The 23392-nt window shown below is 45.2% G+C and overlaps 1 protein-coding gene across 3 annotated transcripts in view; it reads left to right on the top strand.

Annotated features, from left to right (window-relative positions):
• Positions 1-23392, top strand: part of EP300 (E1A binding protein p300) — a 90351-nt gene that overhangs the window by 55494 nt on the left and 11465 nt on the right. For 2 of the 3 annotated variants that reach the window (XM_027874356.1, XM_027874339.1), the window contains exons 7-22: positions 5062-5155; positions 5656-5793; positions 6410-6527; positions 6943-7120; positions 10469-10546; positions 10924-11033; positions 12124-12282; positions 12540-12977; positions 14267-14446; positions 14637-14829; positions 15831-15949; positions 16504-16743; positions 17249-17337; positions 19222-19302; positions 21054-21110; positions 21977-22054. In XM_027874356.1, the coding sequence (XP_027730157.1) occupies positions 5062-5155; positions 5656-5793; positions 6410-6527; positions 6943-7120; positions 10469-10546; positions 10924-11033; positions 12124-12282; positions 12540-12977; positions 14267-14446; positions 14637-14829; positions 15831-15949; positions 16504-16743; positions 17249-17337; positions 19222-19302; positions 21054-21110; positions 21977-22054 (2350 nt within the window). The remainder of the gene's footprint in view (positions 1-5061; positions 5156-5655; positions 5794-6409; positions 6528-6942; positions 7121-10468; positions 10547-10923; positions 11034-12123; positions 12283-12539; positions 12978-14266; positions 14447-14636; positions 14830-15830; positions 15950-16503; positions 16744-17248; positions 17338-19221; positions 19303-21053; positions 21111-21976; positions 22055-23392) is intronic. The other variant, XM_027874348.1, reaches the window with a different exon arrangement.

Below are 23392 nucleotides of genomic sequence, written 5' to 3'. Positions count from 1 at the left end.
GTAAGACAGATTTCCATATCCAATTGAGTGTGCATGTTATTCCCTCCTTAAGTCAAATTCTATGAGAATAAGATTCACTCATTCCCTCTCACCTTGCCCCATTTCCCCTCCCCTGTAAGAGCCTTTTCTGGGGTTTTTTTTGTGAGATAATTTACCCCATTCTACCCCTCCCTTTCTCCTTCTCCTAGTATAAACCTCTCTCACCCCTTAATTTTATTCTCCAGATATGACCCCTTCATTTTCAACTCACCCTGTGTCCTCTTATCTTTCTATCTATCTATATCTGTATATACGTACATATAACTTTTTCCCCTCCAACTACCCTAATACTGACAAAGGTCTCGTGAGTTACAAATATCATCTTTCCATGCAGGAATGTAAACAGTTCAACCATAATAAATCTCTTATGATTTTCTCTTTCCTGTTTACCTCTTCGTGTTCCACTTGAGTCTTGTATTTGAAAATCAAGTTTTCTATTCAGCTCTGGTCTTTTCATCAAGAATGCTTGAAAGTCCTCTATTTCACTGAATGACCATTTTTCCTCCTGCAGGATTATACTCAGTTTCGCTGGGTAGGTGATTCTTGGTTGTAATCCTATCTCCTTTGCCTTCCGGAATATTATATTCCATGCCCTGTGGTCCCTTAATGTAGAAGCAGCTAAATCTTGTGTTATCCTGATTGTGTTTCTACAATACTTGAATTGTTTCTTTCTGGCTGCTTGTAATATTTTCTCCTTGACCTGGGAACTCTGGCGTTTTGCTACAATATTCCTAGGAGTTTTCCTTTGGGGATCTCTTTCAGGAGGTGATTGGTGGATTCTTTCAATTTCTATTTTGCACTCTGGTTCTAAAATATCAGGGCAGTTTTCCTGGATAATTTCTTGAAAAATGATGTCTAGGCTCTTTTTTTGATCGTGGCTTTCAGATAGTCCAATAATTTTTAAATTCTCTCTCCTGGATCTATTTTCCAGATCAGTTGTTTTTCCAATGAGATATTTCACATTGTTTTCTAATTTTTCATTCTTTTGGATTTGTTTTACAGTGTCTTGATTTCTCATAAAGTCACTAGCTTCCAATTGCTCTATTCTAATTTTTAAGGAAATATTTTCTTCTGTAAGCTTTTGGACTTCCTTTCCCATTTATCCAGTTTTGCTCTTTAGGGCATTCTTTTCTTCATTGGCTTTTTGGACCTCTTTTGCCATTTGGGTTAGGCTATTTTTTAAGGTGTTATTTTCTTCAGTATTTTTTTGGGTCTCCTTTAGCAAGCTGTTGACTTGTTTTTCATGATTTTCTTGCAAAACTCTGTTTTTCCTCTACTTCTCTTGCTTCTCAAAATCCCTTTTGAGCTGTTCCAAGGCCTGGGACTGATTCATCTTCTTCTTGGAGGCTTTGGATGTAGGAGCTTTGACTTTGTTGTCTTCTTCTGGTTGTTTGTTTTGATCTTCTTTGTCACCAAAGTAAGATAATATAGTCTGACTTTTTGCGCTGCTTGCTCATGATCCCAGCCAATTACTTGAGTTTTAAACTCTTTGTTAAGGTAAAAGTCTGCTTCCAATGTGGAGAATGTACTGTCCCAAGCTTCGAGGGTTTGTACAGCTGTTTTCAGAGATACTTCTAGGGACCTGAAAATTTTCAGTTCTTCCAAGGTGCTATGATAAGGGGCGAGGTGTTTCCTCTCCACAGCCACAACAAGCTTCACCACACCAGCTTTCCTCCTCGCCCCAGGACCGCCCCTCACAACTGTGACCCAGATCCAAGCACTGGTAAAGCAAGAGATTCCTGTCTCAGGCCTGGCAAAGAGATCCCTGCAATGCCCCTCTGATCAGCCACTTGATTCCCCCTCAGTCTGTGGGCCGGAAGCTCAGAAGGCAGCCGCTGCTCTCCGGGCGGCTGAGACCTAGCTCTTTTTCCCACTGACCTTCTAAGTTGTCTTTGGCGTTCGTGGGTGAAGAAGTCTGGAAACTGCCACAGCTGCCCGTGAATCAGTCCTCTGCGGCCTTCGCACCCACGCTGAACTGCACTCCTCTCGCTGCCCGGCGCGATACACCTTTCCAATCAACCATCCAGGCTGTCTTTGGCTGGAAATTTGTTTCACTCTGTCTTTTTGTGGGTTCTTCTGCTTTAGAATTTGTTTAGAGCCATTTTTATAGGTATTTGGAGGGGTTTGGGGGGAGAGCTCAAGCAAGTCACTGCTTTCTCTCCGCCATCTTGGCTCCACCCCCAGTGCTGTCCAAGCATTCTTTCCCTCTCTCTCCCCTCACTCTTCACAGCTCGGTTGATTTTCAGCTGGGAGGAGCCTCAGAAGTTCTCATTTAACAGAGAAACTGAAGACATCCTTTTACTGGACTTGGCTTAAGGTCCTACAGGTTGTAAGCAGTAGAAAGTGGATTTGAACGTAAGAACCTATATCACCCTTCTTCCCTGAGCTGTACCATCTTGGTTCTCCATTCTTGTGATTTACCCCACTTTGCCTTTGGGAATGCCTGTTCTGTTCCTAACACCCTTGAAGGAACCACCATACTGTCTGCCCCTTAACTTTAAAATTGTCTTAAATGAGGTCATCATCTCATGGGACCCTCTCCACTGGAAACTATTCTTTGCCATTCTTCTCTTCATAATAGCCAAGGAAGAAAGTTGGAATACCTGTTGCTTACCTCACTGTCATTTCCAGATCATTCTTACATCGCTGGTCCGTAATACCCATCCTCCATTGCCCATTGCATCCAGTTATTACGCTCCCTCCCCATCCCCGTTGCTGTCTTCTCATTTCTCATTACGTCCTTCACGACTTAAGCACGCAGGTCAGTTCTCGGCCATGTTATTGGCAAGTTTATTAGTCATGGTGAAGTATTGATTCCCTTGATTTATCTACTTGCACATCAGCTCCGTGTTGGCATGCGTACACCTTACACGGTATCACTGTGCAACCCTGGCTGCTACATTTGACACTGTTAACCAGCCTTGCCTCCTTGCTGAGTTTTTGTGACCCTACTCTCTCCTGGTTCTCCTCTTACCTGCCTGACTGCTCCTCCCACTCTCCTTGCTCGCTTCATCTTATCCATCAGGTCCTTTCATTGTGGTTGTTACCTTCCTCTCCATCTATATATATATCAGCTCCCACAGGTCATTTCTATACCCAACCCTAGATTTAGTCCCATGTTACCAGCTGCCAATGGGACATTTTCAAATGGGATGTCCCAGAGACCTCTTCACCTGTCTAAAACTGAACTCATTCTCTTCCCTCATGCTCTCTGCTGGTCCTCTTCACTCTGCCTTACTCCAAGCATCCAGTCATTTATTTGTCCTGTCTTTTTACCCCTTTTACCTTCGTTCATAACTGCCACCTGGTGCATCCACATCACATCTCTCAGTAGCTCTCCTCTAGATGTGCCGCCTTTTCCTCTGACGCTGCCTCAGCACTGGTTAGTGATGTGATGGCGGGTGCTCTCCTGGTGTCCTTGAGTCTCCAGGCCTTCTAACACAGCCACGTGCTGCCATTCAAGTTTCAAGTGAAGCTCTGTGGAGGAAACTCTCCTACTCAGCCAGCTCCAATGCTCTCCTGTTGCCTCTAGGACAAAAGATTAGCTCTTCCGTCTTTAGTTTGTAAAGCCCTGTACAGCCAGCCTTTCTGGGCTCATTAAACGTTGCTCCTCTCTCAGACTCTTCTTTTCTAGCCAAGCGGGTCATGTTTCTGTTGATGAGGGACCTCCCTGTGTCTTGTCCCTGTGCCTTTGCCCAGGCTGTCCCCAGACCTGGAATGCCCGGCGTTCCTTCCCTGATAGCGTTGTCTTCTTCCTGCTCCCCCTCCCAAACTACCTTCAGATACATTTTCCTGCATGAAGTTGTCCTCCTGCTGTACATTTCCATATGTGTTTATTGCTTCCTCTATTATAATGTAAGCTTTTTACAAGTAGGGGTTGTTTAATCTTTGTGTATGGATCCAACTAGCATACATAGATGCGTAGTATGATCCTGTGAACAGGTTGGCAGAGCTGGACCTAGAGAGGATCTGGACCCATGGGAGGGTGTGCTGCACGACAGACAGACAGACAGACAGACACAGACACAAACACACCCACACACACCCACACCCTCTTCCACAAACACAGAAGAGAGAGCAGCAAGCCAGAGAATTCTGCTTTAGGCTGTGGAGCTATCCCTAGATAAAGAACCAGGGGCACACCTGCCTTGACACTCAGTTCTGAATTAAAGCCTCAGTTTCCTTATCCATCCTTAAATGGTGATAATTCCTGTGTAGCCCAAGAACTTTATTATATGGCTGTAAAGTGTTTGTAGGAAGTACCTGATTTTTATTGTCATCCGCAAAGGCTTAACTACCAGAGGTTCTTCTTAAACCTTGGAGGTACTTTCACTCATTTGTTTTTTCCCTCCAGTTCTCTAGGAAGACCTTATTCTATACTCTGTCCTTATAGCTTCTTGCGAGCTTGAAGTAAATGATTTCTGTTGACTACAGGCTTTTTTGTATTGCATGTCCAATGTGAGCCTCATTGTATTCAAACGAAACCCATAGGTCACTTGCCTTGTTTGTTTTATTGACTTTTTGGCTTTGGAAAGACCCTTCCTCTTGAGTGTCCACCCGACACTGTGTATAGTATGACAGACCTTTCCCTTGGCAGTCTGTCCTACACTTTTCACCACTGCTTCTATCGCCTGAGAACAAAACGATGTTTAAGGGCACAGTCTTTTTTTCTCCCAAAGTGATAATATTTGTAGCTTTTTCCAATGCACACTATTGGACTGTGAGCAATCATGCCCCTTCTTTGAAGGAATGGCTGTGTGTACTGAGAAATTGCCTGTAAGAAAACTCTGCCCGAATATTTAAAGAAGGGCTAGATGACCAAAGACAGAAAAGGTAATGAACAATGCATCGGCCTCACGAGAAACAGTGAAAACTGGACAAATTGAGCTTTAGTGAAATATTTTTAAGGCAATGTTACTATGATATTTTGAGCATAAGGTGTTTCTAATTATAGGAAAGATTGCTTAACGTGGAGATTCCTGAAGCGCTGTTCGATTTATGCTGTGCTTGCTTATTACCCAGGTGCCAGTCCTATGGGGGTAAATGGAGGTGTCGGGGTTCAGCCATCTAGTCTGCTTTCTGATACAATGATGCATTCAACCATGAATTCGCAAAAGTAAGTGTTCTGGTTAATGATCTGGTTCTGATATTTAATAAAAATGGTTTGTTGTTGATTGGTTCTTTTATTCATTACCCTGAGGAGTTTCTTGGATTTGAGGGATTTGATTTCCCTGTACCTGTTGAGACCAGTAATTAGATTAGGAGTTATTTAAGTATCCAATTCAACCCAGTCCACACAGAATGGAATGACAAAGCTTAATGCTTTGCTGGATACTGTAAGCCACTTGTTATAGTGACAGAAATGAGCCTGGGTTCACTTATTTGTTAAACTATGGGAAAGCACGGCTTTCTATCCCAAAACTCGAGACAGTTTTTGGTTTGTTTTTTTTTTTTTGTTTGTTTGTTTGTTTGTTTTGTTTTTTTCTTATAAAGAGAAGATCCACCTATTGTGTTCTGTAAATCCCAGCACTCACCAGGTGAGGTCTTTGTCTTAAGTAGTGTCTTTTTCTGTTCCTTCTCCTGAGTATAAACTATTTTATTGATTCCTTTTTAAAGCCCAATGATAAATGAAAATGCTGGAGTTGCCAACCTGGGGGCTCTGCCAGCAGCCAGCCAGCCAGCCAGTGCTGGAATTCGGAAGCAGTGGCACGAAGATATTACTCAGGATCTTCGAAATCATCTTGTTCACAAACTGTAAGTTGGTGGGTGTGTCAGCTTCCTGACTGTGAGCATGCGCCCTTCTCGTAACTACTCAGGTAGCATCTGCTACCTGACCATGAGCACAGGCCCCTCGCCTCAGCCTGGCCTTGCTCTGGGGCCTCTCTCTTGGGCTTTACTTTCTTATATTGTATTTGTCTCATGCTGCTCACTGTAACTCCCAGATCTATAGCTGTTTCAGTGACGCTCAGGCTTTTGTATTATATACATGTCTGTGGGACCAAAAGATCCTCTTGATGTGCTTCCGTACCACAGAGAAATCAGTATCAGAAGAACAAGGGGGAAGAATTGTGTTATTTCTAATAACTTAACCATGTATGTTTTGGTGAAAAAGCTGGATTTGTTTCAGAGTCAGAAAGACCTGAATTCAAATCCAGCCTCAGTTACTAGCTATGCAACCCTGGGCAAGTCACTTAACTTCTGTTTGCCTCAGTTTCCTTGTCTGCAAAATGAGCATTAGAAGGAAATGGCAAACCACCGTTTTGGTTTTGCCAAACCATCTTTGGCACAAGAACCCCAAATGGGGTCACAAAGAGTCAGACATGACTGAAAACAACTAAACAACCACTCTCTTTTCTGTTTCTGCCCTTAGTGTCCAAGCCATATTCCCGACTCCAGATCCTGCTGCTCTCAAAGACAGGCGGATGGAGAACCTGGTTGCATATGCTCGGAAGGTGGAGGGGGACATGTATGAATCTGCAAATAGTCGAGTGAGTCTCCTGCTTCCCCTCCTTTCGGGGGATCTGTGGAGGCAGTTTGCAGGAATTGGCCTCACTGTATTAGCATATACACCTCCTCTTCTTTATGCACACGCTAGATGCATCTTCTGTTAGCAGTTTGGTTTGTTTTCAGGTCCTCTAACCCCACGTGGAAGATGGGTCTGCTTTCCAAAGCTCCAAATTTAGGTACTAATATCCACATTGTAAAGCCAATTACTAAATGTGTTTTTAAGAATTAAGAATCAGTGTGTCTCCATTTTGGTGGGAGAACTGCACCCACCCATTGCTGTGAAGGAATGTAGACCAAACTCCTGCCCGTGGTCTGTGTCAGTCTGTCTAGACAGATCTAATACCTCTCTACTGGTACCAAATAACATTTTCTTTCTCTTTCTCAAATGATGAAAAGGCTGAGTACTACCACCTCCTTGCCGAAAAGATCTACAAGATCCAGAAAGAACTGGAGGAGAAACGCCGGACCAGGCTCCAGAAGCAGAACCTGATGCCGACTGGCCCGGGCCTCCCACCACCTTCCATGAATCAGGGGCCCAGCCTGGGGCCGCCGCCACCACCGGCGATGGCTGCCAGTGAGTGCTGCTTTGGGGACGTTTGGCTTTCTGGCGGCCAGCGCCCGAGGGCTGGGTATCCTGGGCTTTTACAGAGCAGCTGCAAGAAGACATTTGGCGATGGTGGCCCATGAGCTGTGTCTGTGCCTTGTGGGCGAGTGAGAACAAACTCGTGTGTGGCCAAAAAGCTTCTTGAGGGCTCCTCCCTTCAGAAGGGAGAGAAATTAGGAAAGGCAGAGGGTTTGGGGCAAGATAATGAGTTCAGTTTTGGTCATGTTGAGTTTAAGTTGTCTAATAGACGTTTATGATGAGGGCTGGATAAGTCAGCCTGAGAATCACTGGCATTGAGATCTCAATGCCAGGTAGAAATCCAGGTAGAAAAGAGGGCTCAGGATAAGCAGGCATGACATGGATGAAGATCCAGCAAAAGACCCTGAGATGGAGGTGTCAGGTAGGAAGGAGCTGAGAAGAGAGTGATTGACGTGGTCAGAGGCTGCAGAGGGGCCGAGAGGGATGAAGCCTAAGAAAAACGCCATTAGATTGGACATTGTGAATAATTTTGGTCAGAAGCCAGACCTCAGAGACCAGAGCAGGGGGGACCCTAGGGCTCAAGGCCACATGTGGCCCTCTAGACACGTGCAGCCCTTTGAATCCAAATTTCACAGACCAAATCCCCTTCATAAAAGGATTTGTTCAGTAAAACTTAACTCGGTCAAAAGGCTGCACCCAGGGACCCGAAGGCCACAAGTTCCCCACCCCTGGACTAAAGCAAGTAAAAGGGAGGGAAGTGGAGCTACCCACTGTGTGTCACCTGTCAAGGAGTTCAGCCTTAGAAGAATGGAGCCATCAGGTGATAGCCAGCAGGCATGGTTGGGCAGATTGGGGAGACCAGAGAATATTAGTGGGCAGCAGAGAGACAGTGGGGATGAGGGTGGTCAGGTGGAGGAGATGGGATGGAATGGAATCCCTTGTGCAGGTAGAGGGGTAGCCAAGGACCGCAGCTGAGAGGGTAGGGATGGAACTGTCACCAAGGTGGCAAGGGGGAGGTGAAAGTGCAGGGCAGCTAGGTGGTGCAGTGGATAAAGCTCCAGCCTTGGAGTCAGGATGACCTGAGTTCACATCCAGCCTCAGGCACTTGACACTTAACTAGCTGTGTGACCCTGGGCAAGTCACTTAACCCTGATTGCCTCACCCCCAAAAAAAAGTGCGGGATGATGTCGTAGGAAAGAACTGTGAGTGGTAAGGGGTTGGAGGTCAGGCTGTGGACAAAGCCTGGGGGATAAAAGGTAGCAAAGGAAAAGATGAAAATTAGTTGGTAAGCTCCGGAGTAGGCAATCCCAAGGTCACTATGGGAAAGGGGATATGTGTGTTGTGGGGGGCGGAGAAGGGAAATAGGGAGACCCACAGTGGAGGATGGGTTTCAATCAGTTGGGAGTTCACAATCACTGGGATAGAGGCAGGGCTTGTTCATGATCAAGGAGACTGCAGGTTGGCCATCGTTGGCCGTTTTCAGTTAGGAAGCTCTGTAACTGGTCAGGGTTGAGAAGGAGGAGGTTCAGGAGGTGGACAGGGAATTGTCCTGTGAATTAAGAAGTAAATTGATGAGAAATGGAAGGCTAGTACTTCTTCTCATTGAGAATTGTGGTTTTGCCCGTTGTAATCAGGTCAGATTGCTTTGTGGGCAAAAGAGGGAGAAAAATGGTTAGGATGAAGTTACTTTGATTTATAGGTCGTTGAAAAATCAGAATGCTGGTTAATAGATTGATGTTGCCCTTTGAGATAGTCTGAAATGACTTTCCACAGGTCTCTTGGATAAAGACAAAGAAGTCATCTGGCCTCATAGGAGAGCTAGCTGCTATTTTGCTATTTAGCTGCTCTGATAAACCTTTTTGAATTTGGATTCTGAACAACCAGAGATGATAGGTTAAAATTGATAAACTTTACATAGATAAATGAAAATGGGAACCTATCTTAAAACATTTGTCCACGAACTAGGGCATAATATGGGGTGACTTTATTGTTTTTTAAAAATGCAAATGCCCTTATTAGTGCCACGTTCAAAACTTTGACCCCTCACTCATTACAAGCTCAGTTTCCAATGAACCAGCACAAATACAGCATCCAGGTCCAGAGAAGTGCTGGTTCCTCTGTATTCTGTGCACATGGGTCCCTAACTTGAGTGTATTCTTTACTTCTTGTTGTCCCACTTTAAAGAGAAACATTTGAAAACTGGAAGGAAAAGCAGTGCATAGGTTCTGCAAGCCATGACAGAATCCTGAGGGTGGTTACCTGGAAGATACGAGGCCCATGGCAGCACTTTTCCAATATCGGAGGGTCTGATCCACTCATAGGAAAGGCTAGGGTCAGACCAACTCCAAGGGGAGAGGGAGGACAGTAAAGCTTTAAAGTGGGGATTCAAGCTGAGATGCTCCATGTTGTAGAGGCAGGTTCCTTTATTTGGGGGGGAGAGGGTGGAGTTGGAGTAAATGAGTGAATGTGTAGTTCTTTTTTCTACATTTTAATTTCATTGATGTCCTTTGGCTTATAAATCTATATAAGGAGAGCTTCCTTTTGATTAGAATGTGATAAAGCATGAGATTATCACTGATCCAATCAGTCATTTGTTTCTACATATTTCAACTAGGCAGTAATCCCACCACCGGTCTTTTTAGGGGCTGCTAAGTAGCACTAGGCTGGGAATCAGGAAGATTACTCTTCCTGAGTTCAAATCTGGACTCAGACACTTAGTAGCTGTGTGACACTGGGCAAGTCACTTTATCCTGTCTGCTTCCATTTCCTCATCTTTAAAATGTCCTGGAGAAGAAAATGGCAAATCCCTCCAGTATATTTGCCACAAAAGCCCCAGATGGGATCATGAAAAGTTAGACTCTGCTTGAAACCACTGAATAACAAGTGACCAACTGATTGAAAAATAAATGCTAATTTACCATGTAATAGATAAACACACATGTAAGTTACATATAATATAATTCCATTGGAGGAATTGACTGGGGCAGTTTCAGGGGACAGTTGTCGAATTGGGCTGTACAGCACCTCACTAAGACCAAAGATTTGATTTGGGGGCTGACAGAGCCCCTAGAGGCCATCTAGTCTTTTTTTTTTTTTTTTTTTTTTTTTGGAGGCAGTTAGGGGTTAAGTGACTTGCCTAGAGTCACACAGCTAGTAAGTGTCAAGTGTCTGACCTGAGACCGGATTTGAACTCAGGTCCTCCTGACTCCAGGGCCGGTGCTCTATCCACTGCACCACCTAGCTGCCCCCATCTAGTCTTATTTCAAATGTTACTGGTTTTTAATTATTCTATTTTTTAAAATAAAATGTTTGCCTAATCTTGGATTTCTTCTCCTCTAGATGGTCCTTTGCCAGACCCAACTATGATCCGTGCCAATGTTCCAAACCAGATGATGACTCGTATGCCTCCACAGGCAGGTACGTCAAAACAGGATCCAGTTCAGATGCAAAGTGATCTTAATGATCAAGGTTCTAATCCTGGCAGAAACTCCTTCTATGTAGGCTCCAGGTAGAAACCCAGAACTGCCTGAATTCACATATCTCAAGCTATCCAAGTCTTAGGAAAGTAAAACCACAGGGTGTGACTCACAGTGAAGGGCCATTTAAACTCCTGTTGAGGAATATTGAGAAGTGTACGTTATAAGATATCCTCTCACTCAACTGTAGAACAGCCATTCATGAACAAATGTCCTTAGTTATTTTTTAGAGTAGAGTATTTGAGCCTTGAAAAGTCACTCCATGACATGTGCTTCCTTGTGCACCTGCGTACACACACGTCTTTGTTACTTAAACAGGAATGAATCAGTTTGGCCAGATGAACATGCAGCTGCCATCCATTGGACCCAGGCAGACGCCTCCTCTTCAGCACCCTGGACAGCTAGCCCAGGCTGGGCCCATGAATCAGGTCAGCATTTTATTCTTTGTTTTCCATTGATGTCTTCTTCCTCTTTCTCCTCCCCCACCCCTAGTAGATGGTTGTAAAACATGCCTTCCAGAAGGGGAAATGAATCCTTCCTGCTTGTGTTCTTTCTTTTTTATATAAAAAGCCTAGAGTGGAAGTGAGGTCAGACTTTGGATGTAGAGTTGAAGGGAGGGTGGTGCCAGGTCATAATTGCAGTGAGTAGTATACTGGGCCTTGTGGTTTCACAAATTGGGGAGTGGGTTGGGGGGTGGAGATTGCATCAGCCAAAGAGATGGGATTTTGTTGAGTTGGGGTAGTGATAAGAAAATGCAGTATTCATGTAGTATAATGCATGCATAAGAGTGTAGTTGTATATGAATATATTCTTTGATTCTGCCTTTTGAACAGAAAGGTCATCTTATCAATTGACCTGCCTAGTGTAGTAGTGAGTATTTGTGTTGTTAGGTGGGGAAAATTGTGATGCCAACATCCAATGCTGCTGAATCTTCAGCTGATTTGCTCTCTCATCCATTAATCAGTTCTGACGTTCAAGGAGGTATTTCCTACCTTCTTCCCTTGACAACTCTTTTGCATGCCAATATGTGTATCATACATTGATGACAGTTGATTATTGGGATAGACAATTGGGAGTCATAGGCCTATTTATTGATAGGCCTTTGGGTTGATTGTTGGGGGCGGGGTCCTTTTTATCATCATTGTTTTCCCCTTGGTTGTCCCACTCCTTTCTCTTAACTCCTGTTTTCCCGAAACTTTACATTAAGTAGAAGCTGTTCAGTGTCTACAGTGGTTGACTTTTATCCTTTCCTTGATCACCCTTTTTAGGGAGTGGAAATGGGGCAGTTCATTCCATTCTTAAAGAGTTGTATTTATTCACTAGGAGGATTTTCTTTGCATAAAATTGAAATCTTTGCAACTTCTATCCATTCTGCCCTTTGGGCCCAACCAGGAAAATTCAGTCCAGCTATCATGCATATTATGATGATAGTTTTTCTAAGCTAAACCTCCTTAGTTCTTGCCCGCAATCCTCATGGCATGATCTTACGGTGTTCTGGGACTGTGTGTTCTTTTGCAGTCTCTTGCCTTTGCTTCACGGATGCAACAACCTGGAGTTGGTCAGCCTTCCAGCCAAAACCAGTTCCTTCAACAGAATCAGTTTTCCACTTCCTCTCAAGGACTGAATCCTGCAAATATACCTATGGCTCAGCCCAACAGCCAGGCACCAGTGTCTCAAGTATGTAGACTGCTTGCTTTGATTCTCTCCATTCTCAACTTTGAGGGGAGTGTTTAATGACTTAGGGGGCTTTTTGCTAATCTGAGCGGGAAACACATTGTTTTGTAGATGTTGTCTAGGGAAAACACCTTTTGTTCCTTCCCCATTTGGGAACTTTTACTTAGGTATACAACGATGTTGACCATCTCATCTTAGACTTGCTCCGTTCAGGTGGACATGTTCCTTATGTGAACTTACAAATGGATGTTTTTTAATAGGCACAGATGCCCAGTTCTTCCTGTCCTGTGAATTCTCCTGCAATGACTCCAGGTTCTCAGGGGAACCACATTCACTGCCCCCCTCTCCCTCAACCTTCTCTGCATCGAAATTCCCCTTCTCCAGTCCCCAGTCGAACTCCTACACCGCATCATACCCCCCCAGGCATGGGGTCCCAGCAGCCTCCAGCTTCCGTAGCTTCGGCCCCGGCTCCAACACCCCCGGCAATGACCTCTGGACCACAACCCCCTGCTCTCCACCCGACTCCAAGACAGACGCCCACCCCTCCTCAGGCACAGCTTCCTCCCCAAGTGCAGCCTGCAGTTCCTGCTGTCCCTTCAGTCGAGCCACCCCAGCAGCAGCCCCTGTCCCAGCAGAGCGGCACGGCGTCAGTGCCTACCCCGACGGCCCCACTCCCGACTCAGCAGCCTTCAACTCCAGTAGGTGAAACCTTGACTTTTCTCTATTCTCTGCCTTATTCTCTGCAGCCCTGCCAAATGAACTCTGTGTGCTGTCACAGGGGCCCTGTGAGGGCAGGTGCCCAGCAGGTGTGCAGTACATTGGTGGTTAGCCAAGAAAAAGGGATGGGATCAGTCCTGGTGCTGAAGGAAAGGTCCCTTCTGTGATGCTCCTGCCATGGCATACGTCCCTGGAGAATTGGGGGGAGGCAGTAAGGACACTGGCTAGGAAGACCACCAGCCGCCTGGCTGGGGGAGAGATTCATTCCAGTCTGTCCATCTGGGCGGGGGGGGTCTCTGGATGGTGTTCCTTGGTAATATCGCTAAATACATATAGGGAGTCTAGGCCCTGGGCTACAGAACACGGGCAGAAAAGAAGCACAAAGAGGTGGATTCAGATCCAGCTTCAGACATTTAGCAGCTGTGTGATGCTGGGCAGATCACCTTTGTCTGCCTTGGTTTCCCCATCTGTAAAGTGGGACTGATAACACTTCCCAGGGGTTGTTAGGAGGATCCATTGAAATTGTGTGTGTCTGGTGTTGTCAGTTGCTTTGTAAATGCTCTTTCCATCCTTTTTGGATTCCCATGTGTTTCATGGACCTAAGACATGTGAGCATGCGTATTTGTAGAAAGCCAGTTTTCCTGGTACTAGATGGATCTTTAAGCTGTGTGACAAATTTTAAACTCAAAAGCATATGGAAGTGATTATTGAGAAATCAAAATAAATTTTAAAAAAAGAGAGAAAAAAATAAACTGTGTGACAGACGCCCTTTGAGCCCTGAGGAGGGAGAAGAGCAGGTGAGCCTTTGTTGAATAGTGAAGCAGTGACCTCTGTGTGTTTGTAGGACAGGAAGGGCCCGTCACCTCAAAGGGAGGGCGAGGGCCTCCGTGCACGCCTGGCTGGACCTAGACCTGGACCTGGGCCTGGCCCCAGCCTTTTCATGGGCAAAGATGAGATTGTTTAGGGGCTGTAGAGTCAGAAGCTCCTTCAGCTTTTCTTTTGACTCTTCCAAGGCACTTGGCTCGTTTTCTTAAATGTGTGCTGGATACTCAATACTTGGGTGAGAAAGAATGAACAGATATTTACAAGGTTTTGGAGGCCTGCATTTTAAAAAAATTAAAACACCTGAGTGAGAGAAGTTTGAGGCACAGTGGAAATTCCACTTAGTAAAAGGTGAATTAGTAAGGACTCCCCCTTCCCCCCCCCCAAAAAATAGGTGTTCTTCAGGATACGTTTACTTTGTGATTTGGACCCTTTGCTTTCTCCCTAGCTTTCCCAGCCTGCTGTGAGCATTGAAGGACAGGTGTCAAGCCCTCCATCAACCAGCAGCACAGAAGTGCACTCCCAGGCTGCTCCTGAGCAGCAGCCTTCGCAGGACATTAAGATTGGCACCAAAATGGAGGAGGATCCGTCAGAACCAGGAGACACCCAGCCAGAGGATAAGCCAGAGGTGAGAGAGACGAATCATGCCTTGTGTAATCTGATCAGCTCTTTGGAATAAAATTCAATAAAGGAAAATATTTGGGGGAAAAAAATGAGCATGTTTTGGCTCAAATTCTGATGATAATTTACATCTCATTCATTTCATGAGAGTAAGGATCATTAAGGAATTCATGATGTCTCCTCTTCCGAAAATGCAGGATGCTCTGGAACAGAACCATCTACGTATCTTTCAGGTCAAAGCAACGGTGGTGGCAGAAGACTGCAAGCTGGAAGCAATGGACACAGAAGAGAAACCAAGAGAAGTGAAGACAGAACCAAAGGAGGAGGAGGAACCCCCAAGCACCCCGGCTACTCAGTCTTCTCCAGCCCCAGGACAGTCGAAGAAAAAAAGTAAGTCTAGGTCAGCCTTCTCCCTTGTGGAGAATGGCGGGAGGGTGGTCTGGAGTGGCACCTGGTCCTGCTTACAGGCTCAGCAGAAACGGGCCAGTGAAATCTCCCTCCTTCCCCAGATGGAACGCTGGCCAGCGCCCTTCCTGTACCAGCGCCCAGGAGGTGGTTGTGGCCTGTGCGTTAGAGAGAAGCAGGCATGTTTGGGGTCTTCGGGGCATGGGCTCCCACACGCTGTGTGCCCGGTCTTGCCCAACCCCTTTCATTTGGTGGGCGCAGCTCATCTGAAAATACCTTTGAACAAGTTTTCGTAGGTCACTAAGTCTTTCCAAAGGCTTCCTCCTTTTGGGCAGCTAATTCCTCCTCTCACTTGAAGTTCAGCTACTTCAATACAGGGTCACAGGAGCCCAAGAGCGGCCACCAGCTTCATCTGTGTCCATTGACATTGACATTGATGCCGTTAGCCCGGCCACAGGCTACCTCACCCGGCACATATGTGTGATTTCTTGAGGTTCTAGATGACAGTGCAGGCCTGGAGCCTTGTACCACTCTCGTCACCGGTGTTTAATGATGCCATGTTTGTAACAGGAACGTCCTGGGACCTTGTCTAGTTTGTAATGTCTGTCACTCCAAGTGTCATTTGAATGCTTGGGGGGTGGTTTTGATCTGCTCTACCCTGCAGACACATCTCTTGATTCTGATCAATTCTAACTAGCTCATCACTTTTTAATAACTGGACAGAGGGGATTGACCTCATTCAGGTCTCTTGACTGGCTGTTCTCTGGGTAGGGTAGTCTGAAATTGACAAGCTCCTCCCTCCCTCTGGAGAGATTTCTTTGTTGGTCATTGTCTTATGGTGGAGGTGGGGAGTGTTAGGGAAGGGGGGCAGAGGGAAGTGGGGGGGATGATTTTTGGATCTCTTTTAAGTACTCTAACTTACATAATATGTGTGCATATATGTACAACTTAATTTATTTTTATTTTAAAAATAAATTTTTTTTAAGTTTTCAAGCCAGAAGAATTACGTCAGGCACTTATGCCAACACTGGAGGCCCTTTACCGGCAGGATCCAGAATCCCTTCCCTTCCGGCAGCCTGTCGACCCCCAGCTTCTAGGAATTCCGGTACGTACATGACTGTGAGCTCTTGCCCACCACACTCTTACCCCTGGACGTGGCACTATTATGAGATCATTTTTTTGGTTGATTGACAGAATCCCATCTGTTATGCCATGGTTTGAAGAAATAATCATTAGATGCCTATTGACAATTACATGCTATGCTTTAAATTTTTCTTGTACCTTTGAAAATCCATGCATGCATTTGGCCAGCAGTGATCATGAGCAGAGAGCATTAGGTAGTAAGAAGACATCGAAAGGACCATGCTGTCCCAAAAAAATAAGATAGTTGAGTCATGTATTGTTGCCATGAGTTTGGAATCCATTCCTCGAGCTCAAGATTGCTTTGCTGCCACCCTTCACTCCACGCAGTACAGGACAGAGCACCCGCAGCTCTGCCTGGAAAGCCTCAGATAGCTGTAGAGTAAAATTACAGTTCTGATCACCTTGCTTCCTTTGGAATTTTATTCTCTTAGAATAAAGACAGATAAATGATCCACTTGGATTTGTCTTGGAAGTCTCTCAAGTAATGCTGCCCTCACATCTGTTCTTTCTTTCTAGGATTATTTTGATATAGTGAAGAGTCCTATGGATCTCTCTACCATTAAGAGGAAATTAGACACTGGACAGTACCAAGAGCCCTGGCAGTATGTGGACGATATATGGCTAATGTTCAACAATGCCTGGCTCTATAACCGAAAGACGTCGCGAGTGTACAAGTACTGCTCCAAGCTGGCTGAGGTCTTTGAGCAGGAAATCGACCCCGTCATGCAGAGCCTTGGCTATTGCTGTGGCAGAAAGGTGAGAAATGGGGTTTCCTTTGGATGTCGTTTTTCTGTCCGAAATAAACCAACGCCTCACGGTGGGCCTGTCAAAGACCGCGATCTCAGCATCTGTGTTGGATAGCAGAGTCGAGTCAGGCGGGGAAGCCTGGGAGCCTGGGCCTTGCCTCTCTGTGCCTCAGCCAACTTGACAGGCCCATTGTGAGGATAGCTGCTGTTGTTATTATTTCTTCCTTTTAAAGTAAAAGCTTCTTTCCATTACTGTACTTAAAGAAATGACGCCCATTAGAAAGAATGACTCAATCAGAATTTCTATGTGGTATATTAGAATTTTTTTTTTTTAAATAAAAAGATTTTTGGTTTCGTCTTAGATTTTGAGAACTAGAACATTAACAGATGAAGATAAGTTAAAATTATGAGCTTGGCAGGTGGATGTTCCTTCAAAAGGATCTTTATTTGTCAGTTAATTGACTGTTCTTTTGACTTGTCATTCAAACCTTTGCCACTTACAAATTGTCTTGCAGTTGGAGTTCTCGCCCCAAACACTTTGTTGCTATGGCAAACAGCTGTGCACAATCCCTCGAGATGCCACTTACTACAGTTACCAAAACAGGTAAGCCTGACCCTGAAACAGTCATACTCCATTTATCCTGTCCCCCAGAAAGGCCATCTAGGCAGCCAGGAAAGGATGGGCATGTTCCTCTTTTTCAGGTAGAAAAGAATTGCCCTCCCCCAACCCCCCCCGCCCCGCCCTTGCGTTTCTAAAACTCAGTCATGGGGAACCTGGGATTGATCTTTGGGTCTGGCCCTGTTATTTCGTTCCCAATTGAGGCCCAAAGAGAACCAAGGAAGTAGCAGTTGAAGTGATGTTAAAAGCAGAACCCCTGTTCTCCTCCTGTGTTTTGGGAGGTCCAGTGCTGGCCAACCCTGTGGCCCCTCTGGTTCTGCATTGGTGCTCTGCGTTGGACTTTTCAGATTGACCTAGAATCCTGCATTAAAGCGGATTTCTTCCTGAGTTCTTTTTAACCAGCCCACCAGATCCCCCGCTTTAAATACACTGGAAACTCATCGATGTCGATCCTCACTTGTTCTTGTGAGTTTGTATCTGTTGGAGACGTTTTTCATCGTTTCTAGCTCGCAAGAAGCAGCCAGGCAGTATCCAGTCCTTCTCTGTCCACATTGTTGCAGTGAGGTCCACGACAGGGTCTTTGTGTTCAGATGTGTGTGTGCGTAGACAGACACACAAACAGACCCCGTGCCCTTGGCAGTCTTCAGCAAGGGTCCCTTCTCAGTATCAGTCGTATGTCTGCGTTGCTGCCTCCGACTCCTCACCTATGCAGTATAATTGCCCAGTGTATTCTTTTCCATATTGGCGTGCTGGGATGGCAAGGCTGGAAAACCAAATGAATTTAAAAGTTTTAGTGGTGCCACTTTGATACTGAGGCCTTTCTGGCTTTGAAAAATGATTGTTTTAGTTAGCATCGTCCATTTCTTAGTGTTTTTTAAAGTTAGGTGCACTCTTGTTAACATTTTGGTGGTAGTTTGAAGGTCCATCGATTATATTTAGTGAAATATCTAAGGGTAGGTAGAGTAACTACAAGTCTTTAGGAATATCTTGTATTTAAACAGCAAGTAATGGTCGTCATGAAACGTTCCCCATTGTCCTGTTCTTCCCCCACCCCCACCCCCAATATGTTGTTGTCTTGACACATCATTTTGGCTTCTAAATTCCAACCCAGCAGTATCTGTTGATTCACCTATGTAGTAGCTGTGTGTGTGAGTCTGTGCATGCAGGCGCACGGCTGTCCCTTGGTTTGGCCTTCACCCTATTTCAGGAAAGGATTTCCCTAATAGCTAGTGCCCCGCCCCCCAACTTGGTGATGGTCAGAGTATGTGCTTGTCTCCCTTTCTCTGACTGGAGTCCTCTGTGATGGCCTTGCCTCCTAGCATGTGTCATGGGAGTTTTAAGGGAAAGTAGGACTTCTCCACTTAGGGTGCTTAAGGCACATCCCCTTCCTCATTTGTATTATTAAGACACAAGGGTGTGGGTTAACCTAGTTGGAATATTGGTTTGATTTGCTGCTTGTGATCCCATTTGAGAGACTGAATGCTAATCTGTGCTTTGCCTTGGCTTTCTGCTCTGTGTTGTCTTGTCTGGCTCTATGTTGTCTGTTGTCCTGTGAACACTCATTTCTTCGTTTTGTTTCGAGTACGTGTGTGTGTATGTGTGTGTGTGTGTTTTGTTTTGTTTTTTTTTTCTCCTTCATGCTTGTCGTTGTCTGCACTTGGCTCTGATTGCAAAAACCAAACCCAAACCCAAACCCAAACTGTGGGTGCCTATGTACCTCCATCATTGACTGTCCTTGTCGCCGTTGATGACCTGCTCTCTGCTCCTGTCCCCCTCCTTGGCCTGCTGTGATTGGTGGCGTCGTTGCGTGGCTTGGGCTGTGTTGGGTGACCGGAACAGTTCACCCCAGTATGGCCTTCTTGCCGACAGGTATCATTTCTGTGAGAAGTGTTTCAATGAAATCCAGGGCGAGAGCGTTTCTCTGGGGGATGATCCATCCCAGCCTCAAACGTAAGTACTTGGGGCTTGTGGTCAGTGTCTGAAGAGCTTTGTCTTCTCAACCAGTTCATTCTGAAACGATGGCCCCTTGAAGTCCTCTGTGTTGAGACCAGAGTGTCGGTCATACAAGTTACTGTCCGAAAAGGAGGCCGTCATGTCCTCACCCGAAAACGGCCTCCTCCTTATTCCAGACCTTCCAGACCAGGTCCCTTCAGGTTCCACCTGTAGGTTCTCTTGTTTTTCCCCTTCTTCATCACTTTTTGTTTTTATGGTTGGCAGAATGTTGCCGCAGAATCCCTTTCGTAGTTCTTTGTGCCAGACAGAACTAATACCTGCTGGCAGCTCACCAGCTCCGACTTTCATTTGAGAGAGTATGCTTTGCTCCAAGATGGAAGTCACATGTTCACACAGTGTTTGCCTGTCCTCCCCATTTACAGATGGAGAAATGGAGGCTGGAGGGATAAGTAAGGTGATTTGTCAGCCCGCTTGTAAATTCTAAAATTAGCCAAGCAAGGAATGGAGTCGACCCTCTTGCTATCAGAAAATGATAGAGCATGTCTCCATTTTTTTGGATTCAGAAATTCTTTAGACTAATTTTACTTTCCTGGTCTTATGAACTGTTCTCTGGCACGCCTGGAAGAAACGCCTGTGCCCAGCCATCTCCGAGGTCAGACCTCTTGATGAAAGCTTATCTTGGAAATAAACATAGTCTGGCCTATCTTTTGTAATCTCAAACTAGAGATCGGAAAAGTAATTTCTCTCAGACATGGACTAAAATGATGGGGGGAGAGGATGACCCTTTAGGTAGATGCGAGTGTTAACGATGTCAGAGGTTTGCTCTGAATCATATCATTTTTGTCTATAGTCTCTGATAAATGGAGCAACTTGTTTCAATTATATTAAAAGAGCAGGGAAAATCATCGATTCATAAAAGATGGAAATCGCAGGACTTAGAACAGTTTACACTTCATATCAGGACCACAAATTGTAATTTCCCTGGCAACTTTTAGTAGCTACAGTACAACAATCAGAACGGGCCCCAGCAGAGACTGAGTGGACATTACTGTAGTGCATAGAGCCTAAGGAAAGAACAAGGTAACAGCTTTCTAAGTCTAAGGCAGAATCTGTAGCCGTGAAATTTAGAGTGATTAGTGGGATAAATGGTGGAAATTTGAAGTGATTCCCATACTCCTGGAAGCACCACGATGAGCCCCACTGCTGCCGTCTGGGGCCAAGCGAGGAGTCAGTTACCTTGCTTTGAGAGATTGGTCCCTGGGGTCCTTTGAAGAAGTACTGACAGGGCAAGTGTGAGTATTAATGTCATTGAGAAGTGCTTTTACAGGCCAAAGCAGCTCTCACTCACCATGTGTGGTCCCTTTTCTTATTTATTAATACGGTCTTAAATGTGCATAAGCATTTATTACTTGCCTGTTTTCTGTGACAAAGTTATCCTTAAATATTAGCATCCTGGGTATTAGAGATGGGATGAAATACAGTCTTTATTAATAGAAAGCCTTTTTAGTTGAACTTGAATTTCACCTTAAAATAGAGTTATCTAACTTGCTTTCCACTATCATTTAATGATATTTTTAAATACCATAGTAGGGTCAATTTATAAACACTAAACTGCAACAATGTGAATCAAGCAGACCACCTCTGATGCTATTTATGCTATTTATTTTTGCTAGGACAGTATAGACTAGAAAAAGTCTCTTCTTTCAAAGGGCATTTTCTTAATATTGTCCCTTTTTTTCTCTCCGTAGTACAATAAATAAGGAACAGTTTTCCAAAAGAAAGAATGATACACTGGATCCTGAACTGTAAGTAATTACGGACGTTGACAGCATTTTATCATTCTCTTTCCAGAAACCCTTTAAAATCCCATGGGTTCCCCCCTCCTTTTTTTTTCCTTCAAATAGTAGTTTATGTTGCTTTTAATCAGCTGGTCTGAGGTTGTACAGTTAGGTAATCCTGGAATAGCAGCTAAGTGAGTGCTTAGACCAACAGTGACAGACCCAGCTGTTTCTGATCCCCATGCCCTTTTAGACCATGTGGCTGTTTTTCTCTCACTTAAATGAATAGGTATTTTGGTAGTTTATAGAACCATCCTGTCTTAACGGCACCAGCTTCAGGGATAGCTCTTCTTTGGAGCACATTTCAGTCCCTGTCATCCTCTGTATCTTGGTCACACACCTCTACAATTGATGCTTTTACTTGGATCAAGAGTTGAGTAACCCTATAGCAGCATTCTCCTGGTGTGAGTGCTCACGTGATTCCCTTGTTGGTTTGTAGTGGGACTCCTGAGAAACGAGGGGTATTGAAATATGCAAGTGTTCTGGGTCACCCCAAGAATCTGAAGAGAGAACAGGGTGGTCTCTACTCTTTGGGGGCCTAAGTTGGCTAATAGAAGCTCACTTCTTTGTTCATTGTGAGGGGAGAGTTGTTCCTTTTCTCCAAATTGGTATTTCCCCTTTGTCTCCAACCTTCCCAAATTCTAATGGCCAAAGCGCACTTGCCTTTGGATGTAGTTAATCAAGTGACCACTTTCAGTCGGGAGATCAGAAAGCAGGAGATTTACTGGCTTGTGGATGGTGGGACCTTGGCAATGTACGCTAATGAACCTGGACGTGGATTCTTTTCTGGAATGTTTTCTGAGTCTTGACCTTTGGTTACTTGGGTATTCCAGGTTTGTTGAATGTATAGAATGTGGCCGGAAAATGCATCAGATCTGCGTCCTTCACAACGAGGTCATCTGGCCATCTGGGTAAGCAGTCGATGCTACTGTTTTTTGGCCTCTCCTGAAAAGTACCTGAGGCCTGATATTTGAGCTGATAGAAGACCTCTGTCCTGTCCATTGTAGGACATCTAGCCAAGTCCCATAGACATGCCAGGTGGCCTACACAGGGGTCTGGGTGGCAAATGAAGTCCGAGTTTTCTGCAGACCTGTATGATAGAAATGAGAAGGGCTATCTGTTAGTTTTATGAAAATTTCTTAGTTTGATCATAACTTTAGACCTGGAAGGGACCCTTTGTTATTACAGGTGAGACCGAGGCCTGGAGATGTTTGGTGACTTGTCTAGGGTTACGTAGGTAGTTGTGGCAGAGCTGGAAGTGACCTCTGCACCCACCCAGATCTCCTCTGCTACAGACCTGACAAGCAGTGCCCAGCTTTCCTGGGCACCAGAGGCAGCCTCTCATCCTTCCCGCCCCGAGCCTTCTCAGCTCATGGAGCCAGTGCCTTCTTCCCCTGAGGTGCCCCTTCTGCAGGCTCTCTCCAGCTGTGGCCCTCGCCACCTTCGTCCTGGAGCCGGGCCTTACTCACTCGGCCAGGTTGCCTCACACTGAGCGTGTGACCTGCCAGATGTCCGTTCTTTTCGTGAGTCCCCTGTCTTCTACTGAGGAAAATAGTTTTTAAGTGTCAGTTGCAAGACTTGGCGTACGTCCTTGTTCAAGTTCATCTTGTTTTCGGCCCTGGCTCACGAGCAGGTCAGCTGTCTCTCTCCAGCTCCAAGTCAAAGCCGAGATCCCTGTGGCACTGCCCCGGAGAGAGGCTTCTAAGTTGGTGCTATACCTGTGGATACTCTGGGTCTGGCCACTCAGCCAGTTCCACGTCTTTTCTCTCCTCGTTGTCCTCGAGCATAACCAGATCTTGGTGAACAATACTACATTTTGATGGAATGCTAAAAAGCAGATAGTAGATGAATTATCTTTAATGCCATTTCCACTGATAAAATCTTGTCCCTTTTTGATTTTGCATCATTTGTCAGCGTGAAGGACTTTGATTTCAAGGCCTTAATTTTCTGGGTCTGTAGTCGCAGGATTGCTGAGGTGTCCAAGTCACATCTGCACAGGGCAGGCCCAGAAACAAGACGGGTGATGACAATGTTCCTGTTGTAATAGGAAATAAAGCCATTCTCTGGCCCGACCTCATGTAAAGACAGCACGGCTTCTCCAAGAGAAGCCCTTCCTTTTCTAAATGGTGACTATCTTGACATGAATCCTTTGTAGTGTTTCCCTAGGAACTGAAGTCAAACTCATTGGCCTATGGAGAGAGCTGGCTCATTCCATTAGCATCTCTTTTTAGAAAATCAGTGCCCACTGG

Source organism: Vombatus ursinus, unplaced genomic scaffold, assembly GCF_900497805.2.
Source record: "Vombatus ursinus unplaced genomic scaffold, bare-nosed wombat genome assembly UNPS02003292.1, whole genome shotgun sequence".
NCBI lineage: Eukaryota > Metazoa > Chordata > Mammalia > Diprotodontia > Vombatidae > Vombatus > Vombatus ursinus.
Note: the sequence above shows the minus strand (reverse complement) of the source record. Positions and strands in the feature narration are given on the sequence as shown.